Genomic DNA, 26,820 nt, shown 5'->3' with positions numbered 1-26,820 from the left:
CTCCCAGCCAGTAGGCCAGCCACTTTCCTGGCCCCTCTAGTCTCCTTCCCCACCACCAGCCTGGGTGCATCACCCCCATTCACCAGGCTACTGCAAGACCAGAGTCTTGTGATGACTTCAGCTGGCAGACAATCCTGCTACCTTCCCCCCCGCCCCCCGCACAGTGATGCTGACACATGTTCACTCAAAAAGTCAATGTTACTTCTGCATGAAACCAAAAGAGACTTACATAAGTGGAAAAACATACCTTGCTCGTAGATAGGAAGACTTAACATTATAAAAATGTCTATTCTACCATAAGCGATCTATAGATTTAATGCAATTCCGATCCAAATCCCAATGACATTCTTTAATGAGGTGCAGAAACAAATCACCAACTTTATATGGAAGGGAAAGAGGCCCCGGATAAATAAGGCATTACTGAAAAAGAAGAACAGAGTGGGAGGCCTTACTTTACCTGATTTTAGAGCCTACCACCACAGTAGTCAAAACAGCCTGGTACTGGTACAACAGATACATAGACCAATGGAACAGAATTGAGAATCCAGACATAAATCCATCCACATATGAGCAGTTGATATTTGACAAAGGCCTCAAAACAGTTAAACAGGGAAAAGACAGTCTTTTTAAAAAATGGTGCTGGCATAACTGGATATCCATCTGCAAAAAAATGAAACAAGACCCATACCTCACTCCATGCACAAAAACAAGCTCAAAATGGATCAAGGACCTAAATATAAAATCTAAAACGATAAAGATCATGGAAGAAAAAATAGGGACAACGTTAGGAGCCCTAATACATGGCATAAACAGTATATAAAACATTATTAAGAATGCAGAAGAAAAACTAGATAACTGAGAACTCATAAAAATCAAACACCTATGCTCCTCCAAAGACTTCAACAAAAGAATAAAAGACTACCTACAGACTGGGAAAAAGTTTTTAGCTATGTCATTTCTGATCAGCACCTGATCTCTAAAATGTACATGATACTGCAAAAATTCAACTACAAAAACACAAATAACCCTATTAAAAAATGGGCAAAAGATATGAACAGACACTTCACTAAATAAAGAAGACATTCAGGTAGCTAACAGATACATGAGGAAATGTTCACCTTCATTAGCCATTAGAGAAATGCAGATCAAAACTACAATGAGATTTCATCTCACTCCAACAAGGTTGGCATTAATCCAAAAAACACAAAATAATAAATGTTGGAGAGGCTGTGGAGAGACTGGAACACTTCTACACTGCTGGTGGAAATGTAAAATGGCACAACCACTTTGGAAATTGATTTGGCGCTTCCTTAAAAAGCTAGAAATAGAACTACCATACGATCCAGCAATCCCACTCCTTGGACTATATCCTAGAGAAATAAGAGCCTTTACACAAACAGATATATGCACACCCATGTTTACTGCAGCACTGTTTACATAGCAAAAAGATGGAAGCAACCAAGGTGCCCATCAACTGATGAATGGATAAATCAATTATGGTATATTCACACAATGGAATACTACGCGTTGGTAAAGAACAGTGAGGGATCTGTGAAACATTTCATAACATGGAGGAACCTGGAAGGAATTATGCTGAGTGAAATTAGTCAGTTGCAAAAGGACAAATACTGTATAAGACCACTATTATAAGAACTTGAGAAATAGTTTAAACTCAGAAGAAAACATTCTTTTGTGGTTATGAGAGGAGGGTGGGAGGCAGGGTGGGAGAGAGGTATTCACTAGTTAGATAGTAGATAAGAACTACTTTAGGTGAAGGGAAAGACAGCACACAATACAGGGGAGGTCAGCACAACTGGACTAAACCAAAAGCAAAGAAGTTTCCTGAATAAACTGAATGCTTCGAAGGCCAGGGTAGCAGGGGCTGGGGTTTGGGGACCATGGTTTCAGGGGACATCTAAGTCAATTCGCATAATAAAATCTATTAAGAAAACATTCTGCATCCCACTTTGAAGAGTGGCATCTGGGGTCTTAAACGCTAGCAAGCAGCCATCTAAGATGCATCAATTGGTCTCAACCCACCTGGATCAAAGAGAATGAACACCACCAAGGACACAAGGTAATTACAAGCCCAAGAGACAGAAAGGGCCACCTGAACCAGAGACTACATCATCCAGAGACCAGAAGAACTAGATGGTGCCCCACTACAACTGATGACTGCCCTGACAAGGAACACAACAGAGAACCCCTGAGGGAGCAGGAGAGCAGTGGGATGCAGTCCCCAAATTCTCATAAAAAGACCAGACTTAATGGTCTGACTGAGACTAGAAGGACCCTGGTGGTCATGGCCCCCAGACCCTCTGTTGGCCCAGGACAGGAACCATTCCCAAAGCCAACTCTTCGGACATGGATTGGGCTCGACAATGGGTTGGAGACGGATGCTGGTGAGGAGTGAGCTTCTTGGATCAGGTGGACACTTGAGACTATGTTGGTATCTCCTGCCTGGAGGGGAGATGAGAGGGTGGAGGGAGTTAGAAGCTGGCAAAATGGACGTGAAAAGAGAGAGTGGAGGGAGAGAATGGGCTGTCTCATTGGGGGAGAGTAATTGGGAGTATGTAGCAAGGTATATATAAGTTTTTGTGTGAGAGACTGACTTGATTTGTAAACTTTCACTTAAAGCACAATAAAAACTATAAAAAAAAAAAAAGTCAATGTTTCCATCAAAGCATTTAGTGAGAGTAAATTTCCACCCATGTGACACCTCCTCTGAAAAACAGACAGTAAATTTACTCTAACAAGCAATGATACATGGTCAGTTTTTCTTTTTCTTGGTTGTCACAGGGCCAAAAGGTAGGCAACACCCAGCATGGTATACAGGGATTGAAGCATTACCAAGAGGCAACGGAGACAGGATGGTCTTTGCTTATGAACCTATGATTGCTGGGGGCTCAGCCTAAAGTCAGGCTTGTAGTCAGACCCTCCATCATCCCTAAGCCCCGTTCCTCTGCCTCCAGTTCCAATAACTGGGCTCCCACCAGAGCCTAGCTTCTGTGCCCCTAACTAGCTCACCTGCCCTGCCTCCAAGTCCTATCCCCACCTCACCAGAGAGGAGCCGTGCCCCACAGCCATCGCCATACCATGTGCCAAGTGTCCACCCTACACCGGGCCTGATGCCTGAGTTTATATGCAGTCTCCCTAATTTCACCACATCCCTGAAGGGTGAGTTTTATTATCCTTGTTTCAGAGATTGGTAAATGATGACCCAACGAGGTCAAGAATTCACATCTCCCTAAACTGTACCCTAGCCATCCCTGCAGATCATCGACAATATTGGGGGGAGTGTTCCTGCTCCACCCCCAGATATTATTGCCAAAAGATGAGATCCAATGGCAGGCATTATAACCTGGGTGCCTGGAGGTCAGCGGTTGCTGGCTAGGCCCTCACCTGCCCCAGCCTGGGGATGCCCAATATCTCTTAACAATTTGAGGTAACTGTGAGCAGCCTGTTCTCAGGAAAGGCCCAGCCCTCTGCAGCACAGAAGATGGAGATGAGGGGAGGCCCAAAGGCTATCAGTTCTGCCCCTACTCCTCTATGTAACCAGATGGGAGGGCTCATTCACAGCAATTCTGCAAAAAGACAGGACTCCCCAGAGCTCCCACTCTTAGATATTCCCTCCTTCAGAAGCATGGAAAGGATACATTTTCCTCCAAATGTTTCCCAAGAGTGTGTTCTACACAGGATCTTGCTCAGTGCCACCATGTCTGTTATCACTCACCTCCTCCTGACGACGTCTGTCAGAGGGAGGGATCATTGTTCTCATTCTACAGATGGGAGAACAGGCCAACAGAGGTTAAACAGCTGGTCTAAGGCCACACAGCTAGAAACGGGTAATACCAGGATATAAACAGATGAATAAGACACATGGTCTCTGCCCACAAGAAGGTGGCAGTTTACGAAAGGGGGAACACACACAGACACTAACACCAAACAAAAATACAATTAACAGGTATGGGCCCAAAGGAAGGTGTGGAAGTATCCAGTATAGGGCGTGGCCCAACAGCTGACCTATTATGACTGCATTTTCAATTTGGGAGCAGGGAAGCGGGAACGGTTTCATGGAGAGGAGGGCATTCTAGCACATTCTACTTCCCCACCAACCTCTGTGCAGTGGAAGGAGTGTGGGTAGGGGGGCGCTCCCCATTTCCAGAGGGGTTAACCTTGGCAGATCCCTCACACACAGTATCACGTTTACCAGCTCCATGAGGTGTGTCAGGTTATCACCCCCCCCCCCCATTTACAGATGAGCAGAAAAAGTGCAGAGCAGTCAAGTACTTTGTTCTAAGTCACAGACCTAGGAAGGTTCCAAGTGTGTGCCACTCCAAGGCCTGCTCTCCAGCAAGCACTAATTTCTCCAGACCTTAGTTTCCTAACCTGTGAAAACTCTACTGTTATAAGCACCTCTACTGCAGACTGGCAGTGGACATTAAATGCCCAGTCCCTACAGCCCTGGTCCCAGGAGGCAGTGGCCACAGTGATTCTGGAGCCTGAACCTACAGTGGCCCCAGCACCCTGCTCTTACAGTCCAGTGGGTGAACGAGCAGAGCATGACAGATTCCACACCACCAGCTCCTCTCTTCCTGAGCCAAGCCTGCCAAAGAATGACCACCAATATGGAGTTATAATTGGTGAACCTGGCTCACACAGCCCAGTAACAGACCCAGTGGGTGGTGGTGTTACAGGGGAAACAGCTGAGCACAGCAAATATAGCTGTTGACCCAATTCAGTTCCATTCTGTCTTCGAGAAAATAATTGAGTTTAAATGAATAGGTTTCCCATGTCCCCTCCGGCCTCGAGAAGGGTAGAAATGGAGAGCGGGGAGACAGAACAGTTCCCTGGGCTCGCTGTTGGTTATTTTTGAGTCATTAGGCCTGTGAAAGGTTTCTTTCTTTGCTTGGTGGCCAGTGGGGGTCGGACATGGCTGGGAGGCAGCGTGGTGGAGCAAGAACCAGCCGGTGAAGATGGAGGTTTAAGTCCCAGCTTCTCTCCAGCAGCTTTGTGAGGAGTGGTCCAGATGCTCCCCTCCCAGCCTCAGTCTCTTTATCTATAGAATGGGAATACTAATACCTACCCCTCTCCCTCCACCTCCCAAGGTCACAGGAATATAGGCCTAATGTTGCCAAATTTGCGTTTTCAAGAAAACCCAGAAAACCAAAATTTCAGGTGAATATTTATGTTGAATGTTTCAGGGATGTCTAAGCATTGGTAAACAATAAAAAATAATAATAAAAAAAAAACTTCCCGCCCTGTCAGACCAAATTAAACCTGTCTGTGGGCTACATCTGGCTGCAAGCCACCATGTGCAACCTCCAATTTAATGACAACACATGTAAAGCAATTTATGACGTGCTAGTGTCCTCCCACCTGTTTATTGCCTTATAATTTTCTTTGACCATCAGGCCAAGCCTAGCTCTGCTCCAGCAGGAGAGGCCAGGGGCACCCTCCTCCTAAAGGTAACATCCTCCCCTTCAAGACCTCGGGAGGATGTAGAAGGGCCACTCTCCTAGCCCTACTGTGGGAAGGAGGGTGGCTAGGCCGGCCTACCTTTGCCCTAGAAGCCCACCCACCCCTAACTCCCTGCAAGGGTCTCTGCTTACTCCTCAGCAAAACAGGGGTTTCAGAGAGGCCCAAATGGGAAAAGAGAAAGCTCTGAAATAAAAAGTGAGCACACGTGCAAAGTCTCCCCAGGGCAGTCGGAAAGTATGTGAATAAGCTGGCTTCACCTCCCCATCTGCCAGCTCTGGGCTGCGTGGCCCCAGGCAAGCGACCTAACCTCTCTATACCTGTTTCGTCCTCTGTAAATAGGAGATAAGAATCTTTGGGTCACAAAGCTGTTGTGAAGATGAAACGAGATGATGACTGTCAATTACCTGGTATGATGCCTGGCATATAGCAAGAGATCAAAAATGACAGGCATTATTATTATTGTTGTTGTTCTCTTTTTAGTGAAAAGCATGCAGGAGAATTCTGACTGGGTGATTACAATAATGTAGCACAACCGGGCAAACCTGTTAACAGATGAGGCCACCTATAATTAGCACAATCATTACGTATGCAAATGGTGCTGCTTAGACGCTGGGAAGTGTGTTCTTTGAAGTGTGTTTAAATAACCCGTCTACCCTGGCTGCCTGCCCTCCCCAAATCTTGTTTGCACTATTAATTTCATCAGCAAACATTTTCTTCATAAAGCATGATAGGATTCCAAACGAGAACATATTCAAATTAAGCAGGTTTTAAATCGTTTGAGCCCCTGCTCTCCCCGCCTGGGTTGTTGGAGGTTCCTTGACCAACTGCAGGCCCAGGGCTGCCAGTTCTGCCTCCCCAAGCCTCTTTTCTCAGTGGGTCCACAGATCTCAGTAACTAGCTCGCCTCTAATATTCAGGGCTCTCCGTTGGGGAGGGGGAAGTTTGTGGTATCCTTGGCCATGGAGCAGGTGCAGTGTTTGGGGAGGCTCTCAGTTACATTAATATGACCTGTGACTTAAACTTCCTATCAGCCAGGGCTGGCAGGCACATAATAATGCCCATTTTACATCTAAGAAAACCCAGTTTCAGACTGCCTCTTTCCGCAGTACTGCTGCCTTTGCCTTCCGAGCTTTAAAAAAAGAAGACAATTTAACAATCTTCCTTTTGCCCTGAGAGAGAACTGGGCCGGTATCTTAACCATCTGTATTATCCCCTGAGCCCAACACAGGCTCAAGTAGACAAAAGATGCTCAGGAAATGTTTGCTGAACTGAACTGTTCTCTTACCGAAAAGGCAATGCTGAACAGCTAGAACAGAGAAGACATGCAAAGGAGGATGGGTAGTAGTGGCTCGGGGCCAAGGTGATGAGCAGACCACCCTATGTGGGAGGACAGGGTGGAGGTGGGGAGACCCAGCCTTCCCCAGCTTCAGAAGGGTCTTTTCAAATCACTTCCCTGTTGGATCCTCCTGAAGAGGTCGATTCTATCTCCTGTGAACTTGTGCCCCCATTATTCCTTTTCTTACTCCTTCCCTGGACCCTCAAATTAAGGTTTGTGGAGATGAGTGACTTCCCTGAGATGGTAGAGCCTGGTGACTAGGACCCAGGCTTCTTTGTTTCTCCAACCAGGCTCCTAGATCACCCCACCCATCCTTCCACAGCCTAAGGGAGTGGCACCAGCACAAGGGGAAGGCACTCGCATGGTGAAGACAACCACCCTCACCCTTGCCCCTGCCGTCTACTGTGTGAGCCACTGTGCTAAGTCCCCTCCTCTTTTTAAATACATAATCCTCACAAATATTCTGGAAACTGGGTACAATTACTGTCCCCATTTTATAGAGAAGCTGAAGTTTGGGCAGATTAACTAACCTGCTCAAGGCTACAGGCCAGGAAGTAGTCGGGCTGGGATTCACCAGAGGCAGTCCAGCTCAGGAGCCTGAGCTCCTAATGACTTTGAGGTGGGGCCCAGGGAACCCCAAAAGGAGAAATTGGTGGGGTAATAAGTGTACCAGCCAGGGCATTTTACCCTGCCAGGGGTCATTAAACCCATTCCCCTGCCTCTGGGCAAGGCTGCAAGTAAACCTGGCGTGGGGAAGAGAGGAGTGTGTACTTTCTGGAACGGAGCCTCCGTGGCCTTCCAGAGCTGCCCAAGCACAGCCAAAATATTTTCACAGACTATCTTAAACCCTACTCCCCCATCTATTGCCCCTCATTCTCAGTCCATCAACATTCCAGAAGTGGGGACTAGACCTCCTGGCAGTTTGCTGAGCTCAGCTGGCTTTGGTGCCAGTTCTGAAGTGCTTTATGAGCGGTGGGACAGGGGGAGGACACCCTACATGTTGGGGGTTGTAAAAATGGTGTGCAAGGAGCATCTGACCTCCCCTAACTTCACAAGGGGGAAGAATCAAGATCAACAGCCCAAGGCTGACTCCTGTGAGGTAGAGTCAGACATACCTCCTCTCTCCAAACTTTTTACCAATTCTGCCACTAGCTGTCCCTCCCACAGCACTCTCTACTTCTCTGCCGAGTTCGATAATTTGTTGTAATGGCCGCAGAGAACTCACAAACACTCACTATTATGGGGTTTATTAGGGAAGTAACAGGTTACAATTCAGGATACATTCTTTGATCAGGATAGCTTCTTCTCAGCCATGCCCAGAGGCAGGCCTCTCTTTGGCCCTCAGCCTCTTGGTCCCTGCCCTGCTCAGACAAGTGTTACAAAGCTCTTTAGCTCTGCCAATATGTGCCTAGAGGCACCCCACTCTGCCACTAAGCCTCCTGCTCAAAGGCACTTAGTTCTCTCACGCCATAGGTCGGCATGCCTGCCGTAGCCAGGAAACCCACTGTGCTGTCCTGCACGGGTCTCCTGGTTTGCTGCCGCCGCCATTTCTCTGCTACCACTTCTTGCTGTCTTGTGCCACCTCCGATGTTACGTCTCTCTGTCTCCTGGGTCTAGGAGGTTCTCAGCATAGGGACCTTGGGTCCAAAGGATGCTCTCCACTCTTGGCTCTTCTTGGTGGTAGTAAGGGCCACCCTTTCCACCTCTGGGATGGCTCATTTTAAGCCTGGGATGGCAAAACCGACCAATCCTTTCGTTGAGGTTCCATATACCTTATTTACACCGTCCCACCCCCACAAAGGTATCATACACCTTATTTGCATTACTAGCAAGCTGTCCTATCTCTTTGATGGGCCACGAGAACCTTACCTGTACAGTCCTAACCCATCATTTGGTGAGAGTTACAAGAGTATGGCTAGAAAGACTGTATAAAAGTGATCCATCGCACTGCAAGGATGAAGGGGAAAACAGGGTTGGGCCTTGAACTACAGGTTCCCTCTTCCTCCTTCCAGACACCCTTCTGTTCCCACCCACAAACACTACCAGAGGGCTGCTTCTAAAATCACTGGTCAGACCAGGTCTCATCTCCTCTTACTCCTTCCCACCCCCAGCCACCTTCAGGACTAAGTCCAAGCCCTACCTGACTTTCCACTATCTCTTCCACCCTACCTTTGTCACTCCCCAGGCCCAGCACATAACCACACATGAGCAGCCAAACACAACCACCAGCCTCTCCGCAAGCCCTTCCTGCCTCTCCTCAGGAAAACCTTCCACAGACCTCAGGCAGTGGCCCAACCACCAGCTTTGAGAAACTTTCCACGAGCCTCAGTGGACTCCTCATTCCCTTCTCTGTGCACCCACAGCCCCTCTGACACAGGATCTGTTGACTTATCTGCCTCCTTCAGCCAATGGGCACCCTTGAGGGTAGGGACTGGGTGTGACTCCCTCTATCCCAGCACACAGCATGGTGTGCACACAGCCACGGCATGTATGCAACCCGGCATTGTGCAGATGGATGGGAAGTTGCTGCCCTGGGCAGTCCAGGGCCAATAAGCCCAGATCTAAGGGTGACCCTGGGAAGTGGAGTCTTTTGGAGATAGACCTGACCATATACCCCAGGCTATAAGACCACTTGGAACCTTGGTGGTGCAGTGGTTAAGAGCTCAGCTGGTAACCAAAAAGTCACCAGTTCGAATTTACCAGCTGCTCCCTGGAAACCCTATGGGGCAGCTCTACTCTGTCCTGTAGGGTTGCTATTAGTTGATGGCAACGGGTTTGGTTTTTTTTTTTTTTTAATAAGCCCACTAACTGGCTCTCCCAACCTGGCTCATTAGGACAGTGCCAGGCCCAAATTTCCATGGATGCCGACAATGGCTGTGTCAAGAATCACAGGAGATGAAGTCATTTCTCTCAGAAATGGGCTGATTAAGACGACGTGACGACAACGCAAACAGCAAGGCTGGACACACACACGCACACGCACTCAATCACCATGTGTTTCTTTGCCCTGGGAAGCCGGGCCAGGCCTGTGCACCTCTGGGAAACGGAAATGGTGCCAGGAACCAGAGCCAGTGCATGGAGCCTGACTCAGGCGATATGTGGTCTCTGGGGGTGGCTGGCATCCCAGGGACCACTCTGCAGGGGCTCCCCAGCTGACACTCACCGAAGTCCCCAGCCTGGCCCTTGGCCCTCTCAGACCCCAGAATTTCTTTTCTCACTTCCTTCTTGGCCCCACCCTTCATCTCTTCCCAAGGTGAACTTCATGTACCCTTTTAGGCCCCCTCATATTCCTATCCTTTCCTGAGGCCAGGCCTGCCTACATTCCAGGGAAGTGGGAGCTTCTGCTGGCTAGGCTAGGGTTCTGGGGTCACAAAGACAAGGCTCAAATCCTGGCTCAATCTCATTGTAGCTGGGTGACCTTGGGCTACTCAGTCCATCTCTTCTGAGCTTAGTTTCCTCATCTGTAAAATGTAGATGGCAATGCGCCTACCTCCTGGGGATAAGATTAAATATGTTTGTTTCTTCATTTGCCAATCTTGTATCAGAACCTATTCTAAGATGCTGGAGTTACATCGGGGAACAAGACATAATGTTCCTGCTCTTGTGGGGCATAGAGCCTAGCGTGAGGGACACCCATTGTGGTTGAGTGGATTCCAACTTATAGTGACCCTATAGAACAGAGTAGAACTACTCCATAGGGTTTCCAAGGAGCGCCTGGGGGATCTAAACTGCCAACCTTTTGGTTAGCAGCCAAGTTCTTAACCACTGAGCCACCAAGTACCCAAACAAATGTATAATATCAGGTAAACTCAAGTTCACGGGGAAGGGCCCAGGCTAGGAGGTGGGAAGGAGGCCGTGCTGGACAGGGAGTTGGGAAGGTCTACCTGGGACTGTGACGTTTGATTAACGCTTGGATGGGGCAAGGGAACAAGTTACATAGACATCTGGGCAAAGAGTGTTCCAGGCAGAGGGAACACCAAAGGCAAAGAACCTGGGCTGTAGCGCTGGGAGGCGCAAGAGGACGGGGCGAGCGGGAAGTGGAATCAGAAAGGCAGGGGAACTGCCCACACAGGGGCCACAGGAAGGAACCCAGAGTAAACTCAGAGTGGGTGAGAGCCACTGGGGGTTTGGAACGGGGCGAGACATTCTGATTTTTATTTTTTAAACAGCTGCTGGTGGGAAAGGGACTGAAAGGAGACCAAGGCTGGAAGTGGGGAGAGCAGCCAAGGAGGTGGCTGCAGGGGTCCGGGTTGGAAATGCCAGTGGATTAGATTCCATGCAAGTGGTGGAAGTGCATAAAGCACTCAGCATGGTGCCTGGTGCAAAGTGACCCTTCAATAAACAGCCTTTCTTACTGTCCCTACTGCTATCCTCACTACCATCAACATCCGCGTCACCCCTAATACTGATCCAGGGCTCTCCCGGCCCCAAAGCTGAAAAGACTGTCAGGCAGACCCAAGAAAAGCCCTTCGAGGTGGGCCGATCTCTTTACCCTGTTTCACAGATGACAAGGTCACCTGCCCAAGGTCTTCCAACAGCAACAGGCAGAGCAAAGGTGCCTTTACCCAGGCTCTCCCACCTAAGCAGATAGATCTTTACTGTGTGCTCTCTCTCCCTGACCCCAAGCCCAAACCTCTACTAGCTCTGTGTAGTAATTCATAGCGCCTCCCGGGAGGGAACAAAATAGTAGCACCAAGTATTTGCATCCCACAGATTTCAGAGTTCTTTCCTACCCAGTTTCTTATCTGCTGAGAGGGAGGGACTGTGAGCCCCATCAGATGAGGAAACAAGGGCTGAGAAAGCATCTCCAAGTCTTAGCAGATGGCCCACCTCCTCCAGGACTTCCCAGAGCCCAGGCAAACACTCCTCTGTGGCAAGACCAGGCTTCACAACCTCTGCATGGCAGCAGCGCTGGTCCCAGACGGAGCTGGCTGCTCCCTTCTGAGAACTACCAAAGCACCCGTACCAGCGAAGGCCCTGTGAGAGCCCTGAGGTGGAGACAGTCTCACCAAGGGCGTGCAGTGATGACAACTGATTCCCATCCCTGTCCCCAGGGCAGGGCACAGGTGGGCAAAAACAGAGCTAACTCAATCCCAAGGGTCCCCTGGGAGAATCCTGTCTGCCCTAGAAACCCAGAGATAGCCAGCCTCCTCCCCTCCCTGCTGGCCAGCTGGGGTAGCCTGTGACCTCTGAGTTTGAAGCAGCTGGGAAAGGGCCATTCCCTCTTCTCTCCCCATTCATGGAACTAACTGGGTGAGCAGTATCTATGGAGCTGAAGGGTGGGAGGAAGGAGGTCTGCAACTATGTGCCTCTCCCAGACTCGCCTGCTACACCCCTCCCCAAAGGCCAAGAGCAGCCAGCCTCCCTCCCCTCTCTATAGGCCAAGGATATACAGTTAAGCTACATGGCATGCATTCAAGCATACAGAAGTTGTCGTAGATGTTAGGTGTCATCGAGTTGGTTTTGACTCATAGCGACCATATGTACAACAGAAGGAAATACTCCCCAGTTTTGCACCATCTTCACAATCCTTGCTATGTTTGAGCCCACTGTTGCAACCACCGTGTCAGTCCATCTCGTTGAGAGTTTTTCTCTTTCACTGTCTACTTTACCAGGCGTGATGTCCTGCTCCAGGGACTAGTCTCTCCTAATAACATGTCCAAAGTAGGTGAGACAAAGTCTCATCATCCTCCCTTCTAAGGAGCATTCTGGTTGCACTTCTTCCAAGACACACTTGTTCGCTCCTCTGGCAGTCCATAGTAAATTCAATATTCTTCATCAACACCATAACGCGAAGGCATCAGATCTCCTCTGGTCTTCCATATTCATTGTCAGCTTTCACAGTGCATGCCATGTCAGGCAATTGAAAATACCATGGCCTGAGGTCAGGCACACCTGAGTCTTCAAGGTGACATCTTTGCTTTTTAACACTCTAAAGAGGTCTTTTGCAGCAGATTTGCCCAATGCAATATGTCATTTGATTCATGACTGCTGCTTCCATGGGCGTTGATTATGGATCCAAGTAAAATGAAATCCTTGGCAACTTTAATATTTTCTCCGTTTATCATGATGCTACTTATTGGTCCAGCTGTGTCATCTGTATATCATAAGTTGATATAGATATAGATCATATTTTTTATGAGCGACAGAAAAAAGCCCCCAACCAATTGTCAGCAGTAGTTTTGGTGGGGTAAGAATTTATATGGTAGCAGGGGTGGAAGAAGAAATTTCACCGTTTACTTTCCTGCTCCTCTGTATGGCTGGAATTTGGCACCCAACATGTGTAGTTTTACTTACATTTATATTAAAAAGAAAACTCAAAAGTACAGAAAAAATAAAGTGAGTGAGAGGGCAGTGGCGAGGAATTTGGCAAGTGTTAACTACCGTCCCCCCTTCCTCCCATGGTCCCGTGAGCTTCTGAAGGCCAGCTGCCCTGGCTGCCAGCACACTCTAGAGGACAGAGCAAGAGTGGGAAGAGGCAGGGTTGAAAGACCACCTCAGATGCAGGCATGTAGGGGCCCCGGAGTCACTTTGCCTCTTCCCTGACCACCTCATGCCCCTCTGCAAACGCTGGGGCTGGACCCCCACTGGCTGTCTGTGTATCTGTGTTCTCCACCAGTCCATGGACATCCTGAACTTCAGGCACCTCTGGGGCTCTGGCCTAAATCCCTGCACACACCAGATGCTCAATGAAATTTTCCTAGATGAACTTACAGGACAATCTGAAGGACCAGGTGATCATTAAAAAGAAACTCAAATATGGCTTATGGAGAGTCGCAGGCAGGGTGGAGAAACAGAAAGGGCAAAAAGTTATATCTGCACACCCAACCAAACACAAGACACCCAGAGAGGCTCTGGCCAGAGCAGATGAAACCCTCTGAAGAGTGCAGGACCCCTGCAAGACCAGGAGCCAAGGGATCCCAAGGGGAGGAGAGAGCCAGCTTGAGTCACCAGCATGGGCCTTTCTGAGGGTGTAGAACTTCCTGTGGACATGAAGGCACCCCCTGCCAGGGCACCTGAAGGAGCTGCACATCCAGCAGGAGAGCAAATGTGAACTGCAAGGGGAGGTTATATGCAGACACAGACACACAGACGACAGGTACCCCCGTCTGCCACAGCTGTGTAGTCATACCTTTGCTGATGACCACGATGCTGTGTGTCTCTGGGGGTTTTTGTGAAATACTTATGACCTTTCCTCCTTGAGCCCTTGCCCGGCCAAAGCCTTCTGTTCACTCTGACAGTGCAAGGCAGATGCACCTGTCTTGGGAGGGTGATGCAGCTGGTGGCTCGCAGGGTCAGGTCTGTGGCATGTCTGCGCGGGGTAGCACTTCCCATCCATAAGGACCAGCCCCTCAGCAAAGCACACATGGCCTCTGGAACTGAGTGGGGCTCCATTTGTCCTACCACTCACTTCCCTTTGCCCCAGTCCCTCCACTGTCTTGAAAATGCCCATTCGGATTCCCACCTGTACACCTTTGTCCAGGGGGCTTCCTCTCCAGGAAGGCCTTGCCACTCCCCTCTGCCCATCTGGGTTTTAGCCAATCTTTAGAATAAAGATCTCTAAGTAAAGTGTGGACTGTATTTGGTCAACATTCATGTTTTGTTTAGCCCACACAGTATTTGACATTTTTAAGCTTTGAATCAATTGCCAACATTTAAAGATGTGAAATTTTAAAATGTCACAAAAAAGCTCTAGATTTCTGGCTCTCTTATAAATCGAAAGCCTGCTACCAAAGGCCCAGCACCATGGCACAGGAGCTGCTGCCCCCCTCAGTAGGACACACACTCCCCAGATTGCCACAGTCTCCACTACATCTGCTGGGCAGCCCCAACATGGACCAAGGTCTGCCTCAGCCAGGGGTTTCTGTGTCACAGCAGGTGGGACAGAGGCAGGATGCACATCATATCATACCTCCTCCGGGGATCGCCCTCCGCACCTGGGCACATGGTATGGGCTTGCTTATTGTTTGTGGAATAATGAACAATGCTCAGTGCTTCACTGTGCCCATGATTTCCTGATTGCTATACTGCTTTCCTGCAAGAACCCAAGCTCCCTGAGGGCAGAGACAGGACGAAGCTCTTCACCACGTCTCATAGCTGGGCACACCTTTGGACCTGTGTCCAGATCTCTCATGTCAATGTGAGATCTTTGCTTCAAAAGTTGTGGCTTCTGGAGCCCAGTCAAAGTAAAGGCAGCGATCCCAGCATCTCCCTGCCTTCTAAAAAGGTGGCAGGATTCCTTGCCAGCCAGTGGACAGTGATTCTCAGGACTTTTGTTAAATTGAAAAGCAAAAATTCAGCAGCAAGAACTTACAAAAGAGCCAAGGCTTCCTTGATGACCGATGACCACCTGCAGGAGGCCTGCTCTTCTCTGAAGCAGGTAACCAACTCTTCTTCCCTTTTTCTCTCAAGTAAATGAAACCCCACAGGGTTTTCAAGGTCAGAGTCGCATTGGCAGGAAAGGTGCTCTTTGTTCCTATGCCTCTGACTTACCCCAAACACAGACAATAGTCTCTATCAACCAGGTCCTCAGAAGCAGAGGGAGCCCCTGCTCCTGCTAGAGTGGAGCAGTGAGAACCACCCAGGCGCCTATTGTGTCCCCAGGAGTCTGGCTTCCTGGGATACTGATTCTCTGTTGGCCTGGCCTCGCTGCCAGCCCGGGAGCTCCATCTGTTGTTCACAGTGCCCATGCTCAATAAACGCTGGTTAGAGAGAAACAGCCGACAGCCCCAGAGTTAACTCACAGCCCAGGAAGCAGCAGCCGCTTGGAAGACAGGGGCTGGCTCAGACAGCTTCTGCCCCTTGCTGGCTGAGGATGTAACCTCAGGCCACTTGCCTCCTCTCGCTGAGCTTCAGTTTCCTCATTTGGAAAATAGGGAAATAAATACGTGATCCAAGACAATCAGCCTCCTAATGGGGCCCGGAGGAGCTTTGTTGAATCATAAGTGTCATGCCAAACTTAATTATTCCAACACCTGGCAGAGCGCCTGGCACGCAGTAGGTGCTCAATGTATCATTCATGGTGCAAGCGTTTATTGGGCACCTAGCCTGTGCCAAGCTGCAACCTAGGTGCCAGAGAACCAAAAAGGAGGCCTGGGCCCTGCCCACAGAAGGCTTGCCCTTTGATGGGGCACACAGACAACATCACACCGTGAGAACTTCCAGTAAGTAAAGATCAAAACAAAGGGCTCTGGGACCCAGAGGAGGGCCCTGGGCTCCCTGAGGTGGAGGTAAAGGACGCAGGTCCCACAAGAGCCCCACCCCTTAGCTGCCAGGCAACTGATGCCAGAGCTGGGGCTGCCCATCTATAGGCTGCCTGGTACTCTACATGCACCCCAACAAGCTTAGCTTAAAGAGAGTTGCCAGTTTTAGTGAACAAGCCAACTGACTGACAGTGTCTGTGTGCATGTGCATGTCTGTGCCATGTGCACCTGGACATGTGTGGGCACATGCTTGAATAAACATATAAGCAGGGGCCAAACCCCGTGCCACGTCTCTTACATACACTCTCTTAGTGGCCCCCACACCTCCTTGGGGAATATTTAAAATAATACAGACTCCTGGACCCCATCCCCAGAGATACTGTGCCTCCCACTCCCCATAGGGTGGTGGTCACTAGCACAGACTTGAGAGTCATGAGGCCCAGGGTTCACATTCTGGCTCTTCCACTTACTAGTCCGGGGTGCTTCTGTCAAATCTCCAAGCTTCTCTGCACCTGGTTTCCCCATCTCCAAAACAAGCACACCTCTACCCATCTCTCAGGGCACTGTGAGAATTAAAAAGGGACAAAGCACCTGGCACGGGAGGAGTGCTCATCCTCCTGCACATTCTGTGCCCCCTCAGACAAAATCCGAGGATACACACATCCCCCAGGTGTCCTCTGGCTTGACTGCCTGGGCCCAGACCTCCTCCAGCTCCTCTATCTTCACCTGTCCTCACCTGCTGCATCTGCTATTCTGACTACTTTCCATCCTCCCAACACTCCGAGCCCTTTCCTGCCTCCCACAGCAGTCCTGCTTCCCAAAAAGGCAGAAAGGTTCCCATCCTCTGAGCACTAGACACTAGCTCATGAGGTTCCCTCTGCCTGAATGTCCTCCACGCTGCACCATCTGACGAATTCCTCCCTCCTCCTTCAAGCCTCAGGCTCCTGTTACTTCTTATGTGAAGCCCTCCCTGATTCCTTCAGAGCAGGTCCAATTCCTGCTCTCCCCCACAAGCAGAGAAGTGCAGAAAGAAATGGGTATATCCCTTCTGATTTCTCATTCTGAGGCCCTATGAATGAATTTGCTCACACATGCTCTATTTGCGGGAGGGGGGAAAACCATACCCAGGTCTACCCCAAGGTTCTGGAAAGTTGGGAAGGAGGAAGACAGGAAAAGTGCAGTTCAAGAGACCCCAACCAGTGCCTGAGGAAGCCCCCCTGGCTATCAGGGGAGTAGACCCAAATAATGAAGCACAGAAAGGACACAAACAATATGGTGCAAAGTGAAGATCTCAAAGTAGGCCTGGGAAAGGGTGTGGGGATGGGAGTCAGGGCAGGCTTCAAGCAGAAGGAGCTAATATTTGAAAGATAGGTAGGATCAAAGCAGGAAAGGGAAAGAAAACGAAGCATTCCAGATAGAGGGAAAAATATGAGACCGAGACATCCATGGAAACCCTGGTGGCGTAGTAGTTAAGAGCTACGGCTGCTAACCAAAAGGCTGGCAGTTCGAATTCACCAGGTCCTCCCTGCAAACCCTATGGGGCAGTTTTATTCCGTCCTATAGTGTTGCTATCAGTCGGAATTGACTTGATGACAATGGGTTTTGTTTGTTTTTGAGATATGTTAGCCATTATTATGCCATGGATGCCTGGTAACCAAAAAAAACCAAACCTGTTGCTGTCAATTCCAACTCACAGCAACACTACAGGACAGAACAGAACTGCCCCATAGGGTTTCTAAGGAATGGCTGGTGGATTCAAACTGTCGACCTTTTGGTTAGCAGTTGTAGCTTTTAACCTCTGAGTCACCAGGGCTCCAAACATATCTCAAGTGCTTGCTATTTACCAGGTGCTCTGACACACATTTAGCTGCAAATCTCATTTATCCCTCTCCTCAAGCCTATATAACAGGAATTGTTACTGTCCCCATTTTACAGAGTTAAGTTCCCCAAAATCACAGAGCTGACAAGTGGTGGAGCTGGGATTTGAACCCAGGCATTGGGTCTGTCATGTCTGTGAGCGAAGAAGGTGACCAAGGCACGGAGGCTCAGGGGAGAGGGAGATACAGTGAGGATGAGCATCTCCAGAGACTTGTTAAGACCTCCAATTTGGGCTTTGTTGTCCCTGCAGACTGATCTTGAATGGCACCAAACCCAGACCCAGTATGTGTTAATGAAATCCCTTGAAAATGACCCCACCCACACATGGGAGGGTGCAAGCCAACACACAGAGCCTGAGGACCCCAGCCCACGCACTTCCTTTGCACCATCTGCTTAAAGTATGCTTGAGAGCTAGTGCAGGAGTGTGAGCAAGCAGGGAGAATGCAGCCAGTCAGGAACCACGGCTGTCAGCGGCCACACCGACAGGCTGGCGTGGAGCTGTTGCCAGGGGGCCCAGAGAGTCTGCCTTTACAGGCAGGGTGATTTAGAACAGGTCGCTCTCTCCTGGGCTGACAGCAAGACCCATTCACGGGCTATGAAACTCCCCACTGAGTACCTGGCTCTTCCAAAACCTCAATACAATGTTAGGGGTCCGTAGGGGGGTCACTGGCACAAAAGGCCACTAAGACAGATCAAATGGGCATGCATGCACAAAACACCACAAACAAGCCCCTTGTCACAACACAGCTCAAACAGGGACCCTGGCTGGGAGCTTGAGGCTTCTGGGCCAGGAGCTCAAACAACCCAGGTTCATTCTTGTATGACACCCACCACTAAATGGTACCTGCGGGGCCTGGCCCTGGAGCGGTAGGACCAAGGGACTAAAGAGAGGAGAGGGGAGGGAAAAAAGAAGGGCAGGTGGAGCTGGAGCTGAGAGGGAGTAGTAAGAGGAAGGTGCCATAAACTGCCAGAGAGCAGGGCCCTTCTCTCAGCGCCCAGCACAGGGCTACACTCTGGGGAGGGAGGATCCACCATGCCGGGAGATGCAAGGTGAGGTCCAGTTCAGAAGGCCCAGGGAGTTGCTAAGTATTACATTGTCCATATTGAAACAGATTGAGGCAAATTACAAAGAGTGTAATAAATATATGTGTGTAACTTAGGGGGCTCTACCCAAGCGCAGATGTGCAGGACGCCCCAATCAGAATCCACATGCCAGGGTTAGCTCTAGCAAGCCCATTTCTTTAGAACTGCACCAAAAAGGATGCCACTTAATGTTTAGCAATGTGTTTCCACTAGTGCAGTAAGTAGGTTCAAGAAAAGTGGCCCTGGATACAGACCACAAGGGCACTACCATCCCCGCCAAGGCTGCCCTAAGATTCAGGCCAACCCTTCGGAAGCGGCTCTCAGGGTCCAGAATTGTTTGACCCTGACTCCCACCACTTAATGGAAGACTCTGGTCCCCACGCTGATGAGGAGGCTGGCAGTTCCTGCAATGAAAACATGGTGGCATCGCCTGGAAGCGCACCTATGTCCCAGGTGCTTCTCCGCCTGCGGGAGGACAAACCAGGGACTGCCTCAAGCTTACAAGAGGTCGTGGGATGTCTTCGTGACTGCTTGCTAAAACATCCACGTGTACAGGGCAGAACTCAACCATGAGCCTTGCCTTCACTGAAACACTTCCTGGCAGTTGCCAGGGGCAAAGAAGAGCTCCCATCTACTGCTAATCCTTAAGAGGTCAGAGAAATTTACCAAAGGAACCTGACAACAGCTAAGTGGCCACACTGACTTAGGCGGGAGAGAGAGAGAGAGGCTGTAGAGGTGACCAATCAGAAACGTGTGGTGACAAATCACCATCTCTGCTGCTGAGCAGCCCAGGAATGTGGAGAGGGAAACAAGTGTCCCAGGTTGGCCAAAAGCCACAGTATGGCCCATCAAAGCAAGATCCCAAAGTACTACCTGCTGCCTACAAATGAAAGAGCATCCATGAAAACAAGCACAGTGGCCGGGGAAGGTAGAAATTGCAGGATATGAGACTCTGGAATCCATCCATGGGCCAGGTGGAAGAAAGGTGTGAGAGAAAACCCTTAACACTGTGCCTTTCACTTCCCATCTACCTGGACTCAGAGTGGCCCAAGTCTGGCCACCATGGAGGGACAGGAACTACCTACAGGGGGGCCCAAGATTCAGTACCCAAAGTCACAGCCGCTAGCTACACGACCCTGACATACCATACTGCATGGGTCCTGTCTTTCTGAGCTGTGCAGTACAAGTGGAAAGGGGCCTTACCTGGCTTCCTCTTTGAGCATGCAGGAACAAGACCAGAAAGCAAACCTCTGGGTACCAACTCCAGGATGCCACTGCTGTCTCCCTCTGGCAGCATTCTGGGGTGCTGAGACAGGGCTGGATCCCCCTATGCCCTCAGGGCCAGTCCCTGGGCCTGCCTGGAGCCTCATAGGAGACACCCAGCCATTTATTTGAAAAACCGAACAGAATTCTTCCTGAAGTGGAATTTAAGCAGAACAAAGAGCCCTCTGCTGAGGCTCTTCAACCTGACCAAATAAATACTCAGCTCTAGCCAGGGAGAGCTGCAGTTTACATCTGGCAAGGGGCAGAGAAAAGCCAATCAGACCAGAGTTGTGGCCAAAATCCGGCTGCCAGTCAACAGCAGTAGCAAAGCATCTTAGGCCAAGTTCCTGCCTCATCTGGGGCTCAGCTGCCCACCAGGCTCTGTCCTGCCCATGTCTCTGTGGGCAAAGTGAGGCCTCAATACTGAGTTGGCCACAGAATCATGTGGGGGGTTGTCATGAATACATATTCCTGGGCCAACTCTAGATCTATGAATCAGATCCTTCCAGGATGGAAGAATCTTTTGACCAAGTTCCTCCTGTGGCACTACAATGTTGGGCTATACCCAGGAACCCAGCTAAGGTGGGATGACCTCTGATGGCCCCTTCCCAGGGTCCACAGGGAATGCTTGGTCTCTCTGCATCCGCTGTTATGCAGAACTCTAGGGAGGCCATGGGTCCCCAAGCACTTTTAGCTGACCACATCTCCACCTCACCTCTGCAGGCAGTCCATAGGCCCTACCTGATGACAGGCCAGTTGGGATTAATGGCAAGGAATAAATCAACCCACTTTGGGGGATGAGGGGGTGTTTTATTTTGTGGAGCTTTTTCAAAGAGGAAAATTAGCCAAGCAGTTTTTTTTTTTTTTTAATTGTGCTTTAAGTGAAAGTTTACAAATCAAGTCAGTCTCTCACACAAAAACTTATATACACCTTGCTATATACTCCCAATTGCTCTCTAATGAGACAACTCACTCCCTCCCTCCACTGTCTTTTCCTGTGCATTCGCCAGCTTCTAACCCCCTTCTACCCTCTCATCTCCCCTCCAAGCAGGAGATACCAACATAGTCTCAAGTGTCCACCTGTTTCAAGAAGTTCACTCCTCACCAGCATCCCTCTCCAACCCACTGTCCAGTCCAATTCCTGTCTGAAGAGTTGGCTTTGGGAATGGTTCCTGTCCTGGGTCAACAGAAGGTCTGCGGGCCATGACCACCGGGGTCCTTTCAGTCTCAGTGAGACCATTAAGTCTGGTCTTTTTATGAGAATCTGGGATCTGCATCCCACTGCTCTTCTGCTCCCTCAGGGGTTCTCTGTTGCGTTCCCTGTCAGGGCAGTGAATGGGTTGTAGCCTGGCACCATCTACCTCTTCTGGTCTCAGGCTGATGTAGTCTCTGGTTTATGTGGCCCTTTCTGTCTCTTGGGCTTATAATTACCTTGTGTCCTTGGTGTTCTTCATTCTCCTTTGATCCAGGTGGGTCGGGACCAATTGATGCATCTTAGATGGCTGCTTGCTAGCATTTAAGACCTCAGACGCCTCTCTCCAAGGTGGGATGCAGAATGTTTTCTTAATAGACTTTATTATGCCAATTGACTTAAATATCCCCTGCAACCATGGTCCCCAAACCCCTGCCCCTGCTACCCTGGCCTTCGAAGCATCCAGTTTATTCCAGAAACTTCTTTGCTTTTGGCTTAGTCCAGTTGTGCTGACCTTGCCTGTATTGTGTGTTGTCTTTCCCATCACCTAAAAGTAGTTCTTATCTACTATCTAATTAGTGAATACCCCTCTCCCATCTTCCCTCCCTCCCCCCTCTCGTAACCATCAAAAATATTTTCTTCTCTGTTTAAACTATTTCTTGAGTTTTTATAATAGTGGTCTTATACAGTATTTGTCCTTTTGCAACTGACTAATTTCACTCAGCATAATGCCTTCCAGATTCCTCCATGTTATAAAATGTTTCACAGATTCCTCGCTGTTCTTTATCGATGTGTAGTATTCCACTGTGTGAATATACCATAATTTATTTATCCGTTCATCCGTTGATAGGCACCTTGGTTGCTTCCATCTTTTTGTTATTGTAAACAGTGCTGCAATGAACCTGGGTGTGCATATATCTGTTCGTGTAAAGGCTCTTATTTCTCTAGAGCCAAGCAGCTTTGTCATTAAGAGGAAGCAAAGGCTCATTAAGGCAGAGTCCTGGCTTTGGGGCTGTTGAGGGCTCCCAGCTCAGAAGATTCTCAGGCCACCTGTCCCGTGAACCTCTGCCCTGTAGGAGTGAGGTCTTGACACTGGTTCTGGAGACTTCTGCAGGGCAGCAGGTGCCAAGGCCAGCTCCCGGAAGCAGGTGGACACTCCTCGGCTTGGAGTTACATGGGCCCAGGTTCAAATTCTGACTCTGCTATTTAATGGCCATATGATCTTGGGCAAGTCTCTAACCATCTTCTGCCTCAGCTTCCTCACTTGTAAAATAAGGACTGCTATGAGGGCTAAGGCCACACAGGCCATTTTTTCAGCCCCTGACTCCTGGACCCACTGGGTCTACACGAGCTCTGCCACCTACCCAGAAGGCTAACTCCTCTCTTCCTCTGGGAAGGTGCCCCACTACCATGACCAGATCAAACCTTCCAGTTCTGAGCTCTCACTGCCTTCTAGACATGTGACTCAACTCAATTACATACGTAACTGTAGGACAACTCCATTCCAGTCTGTCCCCTCCACTAGGGGAGGGGCTGGTTTTGCTTACCACTGCACTGCCAGAGCCTAGCACTGTGCCTAGCTCTTGATCTGACCCAGGGGTATTACTTTTGACAACCACTCAGTAACTCCTGATTCCAGCCCCTACAATACCCAAATCGGTGCCCTGCCTGAAGGGGTCCTCACAGGCCATCTGGCCTCCCTACACTTCTGGTGCCTCACAAAGCCAGCAACAAGTCCCTGCTACCTGGGACTCAGCCTTGTGTGGTTCTCCAGATATCTCATGGTAACACCTTCTTGGAGTTTCAGAAGCAAAGCAAAGTCATTTGCCAACTATTTCCTCCCATTAATCTCACAATGCATTTGCTATTTTCCCTCCATAATGACTCATTTAGTAGCAACGGAGCAATTAGGCAAACCACAGAATATTGATTTTCTAAGTGAGAGAAACGTTGGCACAAACATCATTTCATGCCTGTCTTGGGCTGTCTCCTGCTACATGATGGGGTGGACCCTGGACAGGATGGGCCGATTTCCTGGCAGGACCCTAGGGTCTAAACAGAAGCTCAAAAGCATGGGGTATATGAATATGAGTGTGTATGTGTGCATGAGGGGATGATATGATAAAGTTATCATATAACATACATGATCTCACTGAGACCTCAGAACCCTAGGAGGAGGTAGGCACCATTATCAGACCTACATTAAAGATGAAGAGACAGAGGCTCAGAGATTAGGTGGCTTGTCCCACATCAAGCAGGGAGTTACAAAGCCAGGTCCAGACCTAGGTCCATATGTCAACAGAGCAGAATTCTGTTCATGAGGGCACCCCTGTGGGAGAAGGGTGAATGCGCACCTTGGGGGCAATGCCATTCCTTTTACAGTGTGATCCAAAAGACTGCTCAGACATAAAACAGTTGGCCTAAGTCCTGAAGTCGCCAAGTTGCCCCTCAGCCTCAGTGAAGCCTCTAAGCCTAGTTGCTGTAAACAGATTGACCCTACTGCCCCTGGCCGCTCACTCTCCAAAAAGTTCGAAGAAAGACAAGGTAGCTGGACCCACCTGCCCTCTTCTTCTACTGCCCGCCCCACCACTACCAGCCCAAGACAAGTGTCTACGCAGCTCTGTGGGGCACCTCAAACATCTCCATCCTTATAAAAAGGAAGGGTAGGAGAAGAAAAAGGGTGAGAAAGCCAGGAATGGTTTGATGATAGGACATTTGGCAGTCTTGTGCCCATATCTGGGTATGGCTCCAAATCCAGGCCCCACAACCTGGAGACTAATAAGCAGGGCTCTAGCCTGTCCCCCAACTCCCACCCCTAGATACTCGCTCCAAAAAGGTGGGAAGAGCTCTATAGGTTTAACAGGTTCCCACGACTCTAAGGCTCAGCCTCAGCCAACATAGTGACATTTGTCTAGGGGGGAAATGGTTTCTCAGCAGCCAAAGGAAAGAGCTAAAAGTCCAGCTGGCAGATGTGAGTTTAAATACTGACTCTGTCACTATGTGCCTTTGGGTGAGATAATTACCCTCTCTAAGCCTCTGTTTCCTTATCTGTAAAACAGGATAATCCCTGACCGGCTACTTCCCTAGCTGGTATGAAGACCAAATGGTAAATAAGGTATCACATAAATCCTGACTACAGAAACCCAACAGAAGAAGAAAGTTTCCAAGAGTTGACACTGTCTGGCAATGGCATGGACTGCCCCAGGTGGTAAAGAGCTCTCCACCACTGGAGATGTATAAACTAATCCTGATAGTGTCGATGAGAAGCCAAGCATCCTATATCCCTCTTGCAGATTCAGATGCACATTAGCATATTAAAGGCTTCTTCATGTATTGAAGAAACTTACTTCCCTGACCTGTTGGACTACGGAATCTCCTCCTCCCAAGCACCCAAAAGCATGTGGTGCTCTGTGGGACCCAGTTTGGGCAACACTTTTGTAGGAGCTTTGGGAAACGACTGGAGGAGGTGGGGAAAAGAGCAAGGCCTTTCAAGTATACTCCTGACTTAGAGAGACCATGGGACCTTCTCCACTGTCAACTACATGTCAGGGCAGGCCCAGCTCTCTACTTCCCTTTCCAGTATGACAGGGAGACAAGGCCATATGCCCAGAAGGAAAATTCACTTGAAAGAAACAAGGTAAGAAAAGACTTAGAAATCTCAAACAGGAACCACTCCAATGATACCCCTGACCTAAAGAGGCCCGGAAGCCTGGAGGACCAAGGAATATGAAGGAAGGGCTCCAAGCAGAAACACTTCCCTTTCCTGCTCTTGCCTGAAAACTCACCACCACTGCTCTTACCCCTTGAAAGAATTGCCCCCTCCAGGCTAACAGAAAAGGGAGTAAGTCTCCACAAAAGTTGCTCCTACTCAGAAAAAGAGTTTGTGGAGCCACAGAAAGCGTGAATACAGAATCCAAATGATTTTGTGCACTAAAGACGCCATCTGTGGATCCTAGATGGAAGCAGCATGCACTCCCATCCTGTCTGATATGATGTTACTAGAGCCACATGGATATACCAGCCCTCCCTTCCCTACCCAGCACCCTCTCCTCTCTCTGGAGGCTCCATGCCAGGAAAAGCCGAGGAGTCCAGGAACGAGGAACTCCCCTAGAAGAGGTCCGGCAAACCCATCCACGGCGAACCCATCTACAATGGTGCAGACTTTGCTCCCAGCAAGGACACAGCTTTATTAATTTTTCAAGAGATGGTGCAATTATGCAAATCAGTGGGCAACCTCTGGCCAACTGTTGCCTTCTGTAGAGGAGTCCAGAGGGGGATGCAAAAGCCCAGAGCCCAAGCTGCTGGGTACCAGAGAGGGGTCACCCAACCTGCAAAAGAGGAGAATAAACTCCCCACACCCTGGGTTTAGGCCATCCCCAGTCAGACCACCTCCTTGCAGAGGGTTCTGACCAAGGCCAGGCCCCATCCCACAAACATGAGAGCTGGTCCTAGGAAATTCTCTTTCCAAAAAAACATATCCCATCACCTATCACTGGTCCAGCAATGTCATCATTCAAGGTTTCCTCCTGTAGGTCCCAAAGGCATACAGGACTTCCAAAGGCCCATCTTTAAAAACAAGTGTCCATCCAGGTCAACTGGCATAATAAAAACTATTAAGAACACATTCTGCATCCCATTTTGGAGAGTGGTGTCTGGGGTCTTAAATGCTAGCAAGCAGCCATCTAAGATGCAACAATTGGTCTCAACCCACCTGGAGCAAAGGAGAATGAAGAACACCAAAGACACAAGGTAAGTATGAGCCCAAGAGTCACAACGGGCTGCATAAATCAAAGAAAACATCAGCCTGAGACCAGAAGAACTAGATGGTGCCCAGCTACAACCAATGACTGCCACAACAGGGAGCACAACAGAGAATCCCTGAAGGAGCAGGAAAGCAGTGGGCTGCAGACCCCAAATTCTAGTAAAAAGACCAGACTTAATGGTCTGAGACCAGAGGGATTGCAGAGGTCATGGTCCCCAGACCTTCTGTTAGCCCAAGACAGGAACCATTCTCGAAGCCAACTCTCCAGACAAGGATTGGACTGGACTACAAGACAGAAAATGATACTGGTGAGGATTGGGCTTCTTGGATCAAGCAGACACATGAGACTATCTGGGCAGTTCCTGTCTGGAGGGGAGATGTGAAGGCCAAGGGGGACAGAAGCTGGCTGAATGGACACAGAAACACAGGATGGAGAGAAGGAATGTGCTGTCTCATTAGGGGGAGAGCACATAGGAGTATATAACAAGGTGTATATAAGGTTTCATATGAGAGACTGACTTGATGTGTAAACTTTCACTTAAAGCACAATAAAAATTAAAAAAAAAAAAAAAAAAGTGTCCAAGAAGAGGTCACACCTCAAACTAGCACTTACCAAATGTTCT

The 26,820-nt window shown here is 49.2% G+C and overlaps 1 protein-coding gene across 13 annotated transcripts in view; it reads right to left on the bottom strand.

Annotated features, from left to right (window-relative positions):
• DAB2IP (DAB2 interacting protein) overlaps nucleotides 1-26,820 on the bottom strand; it is a 233,012-nt gene that overhangs the window by 63,094 nt on the left and 143,098 nt on the right. The window contains exon 1 of one of the 13 annotated variants that reach the window (XM_049897221.1): nucleotides 20,184-21,871. The exons of the other annotated variants lie outside the window; for them this stretch is intronic. Within the exon in view, the coding sequence (XP_049753178.1) occupies nucleotides 20,184-20,350 (167 nt within the window). The 5' untranslated portion in view covers nucleotides 20,351-21,871. Of the gene's footprint in view, nucleotides 1-20,183; nucleotides 21,872-26,820 lie in introns of those variants that run through there. 13 annotated transcript variants of the gene reach the window in all.

This window comes from Elephas maximus, chromosome 9 (genome assembly GCF_024166365.1).
Source record: "Elephas maximus indicus isolate mEleMax1 chromosome 9, mEleMax1 primary haplotype, whole genome shotgun sequence".
Taxonomy (NCBI): domain Eukaryota; kingdom Metazoa; phylum Chordata; class Mammalia; order Proboscidea; family Elephantidae; genus Elephas; species Elephas maximus.
Note: the sequence above shows the minus strand (reverse complement) of the source record. Positions and strands in the feature narration are given on the sequence as shown.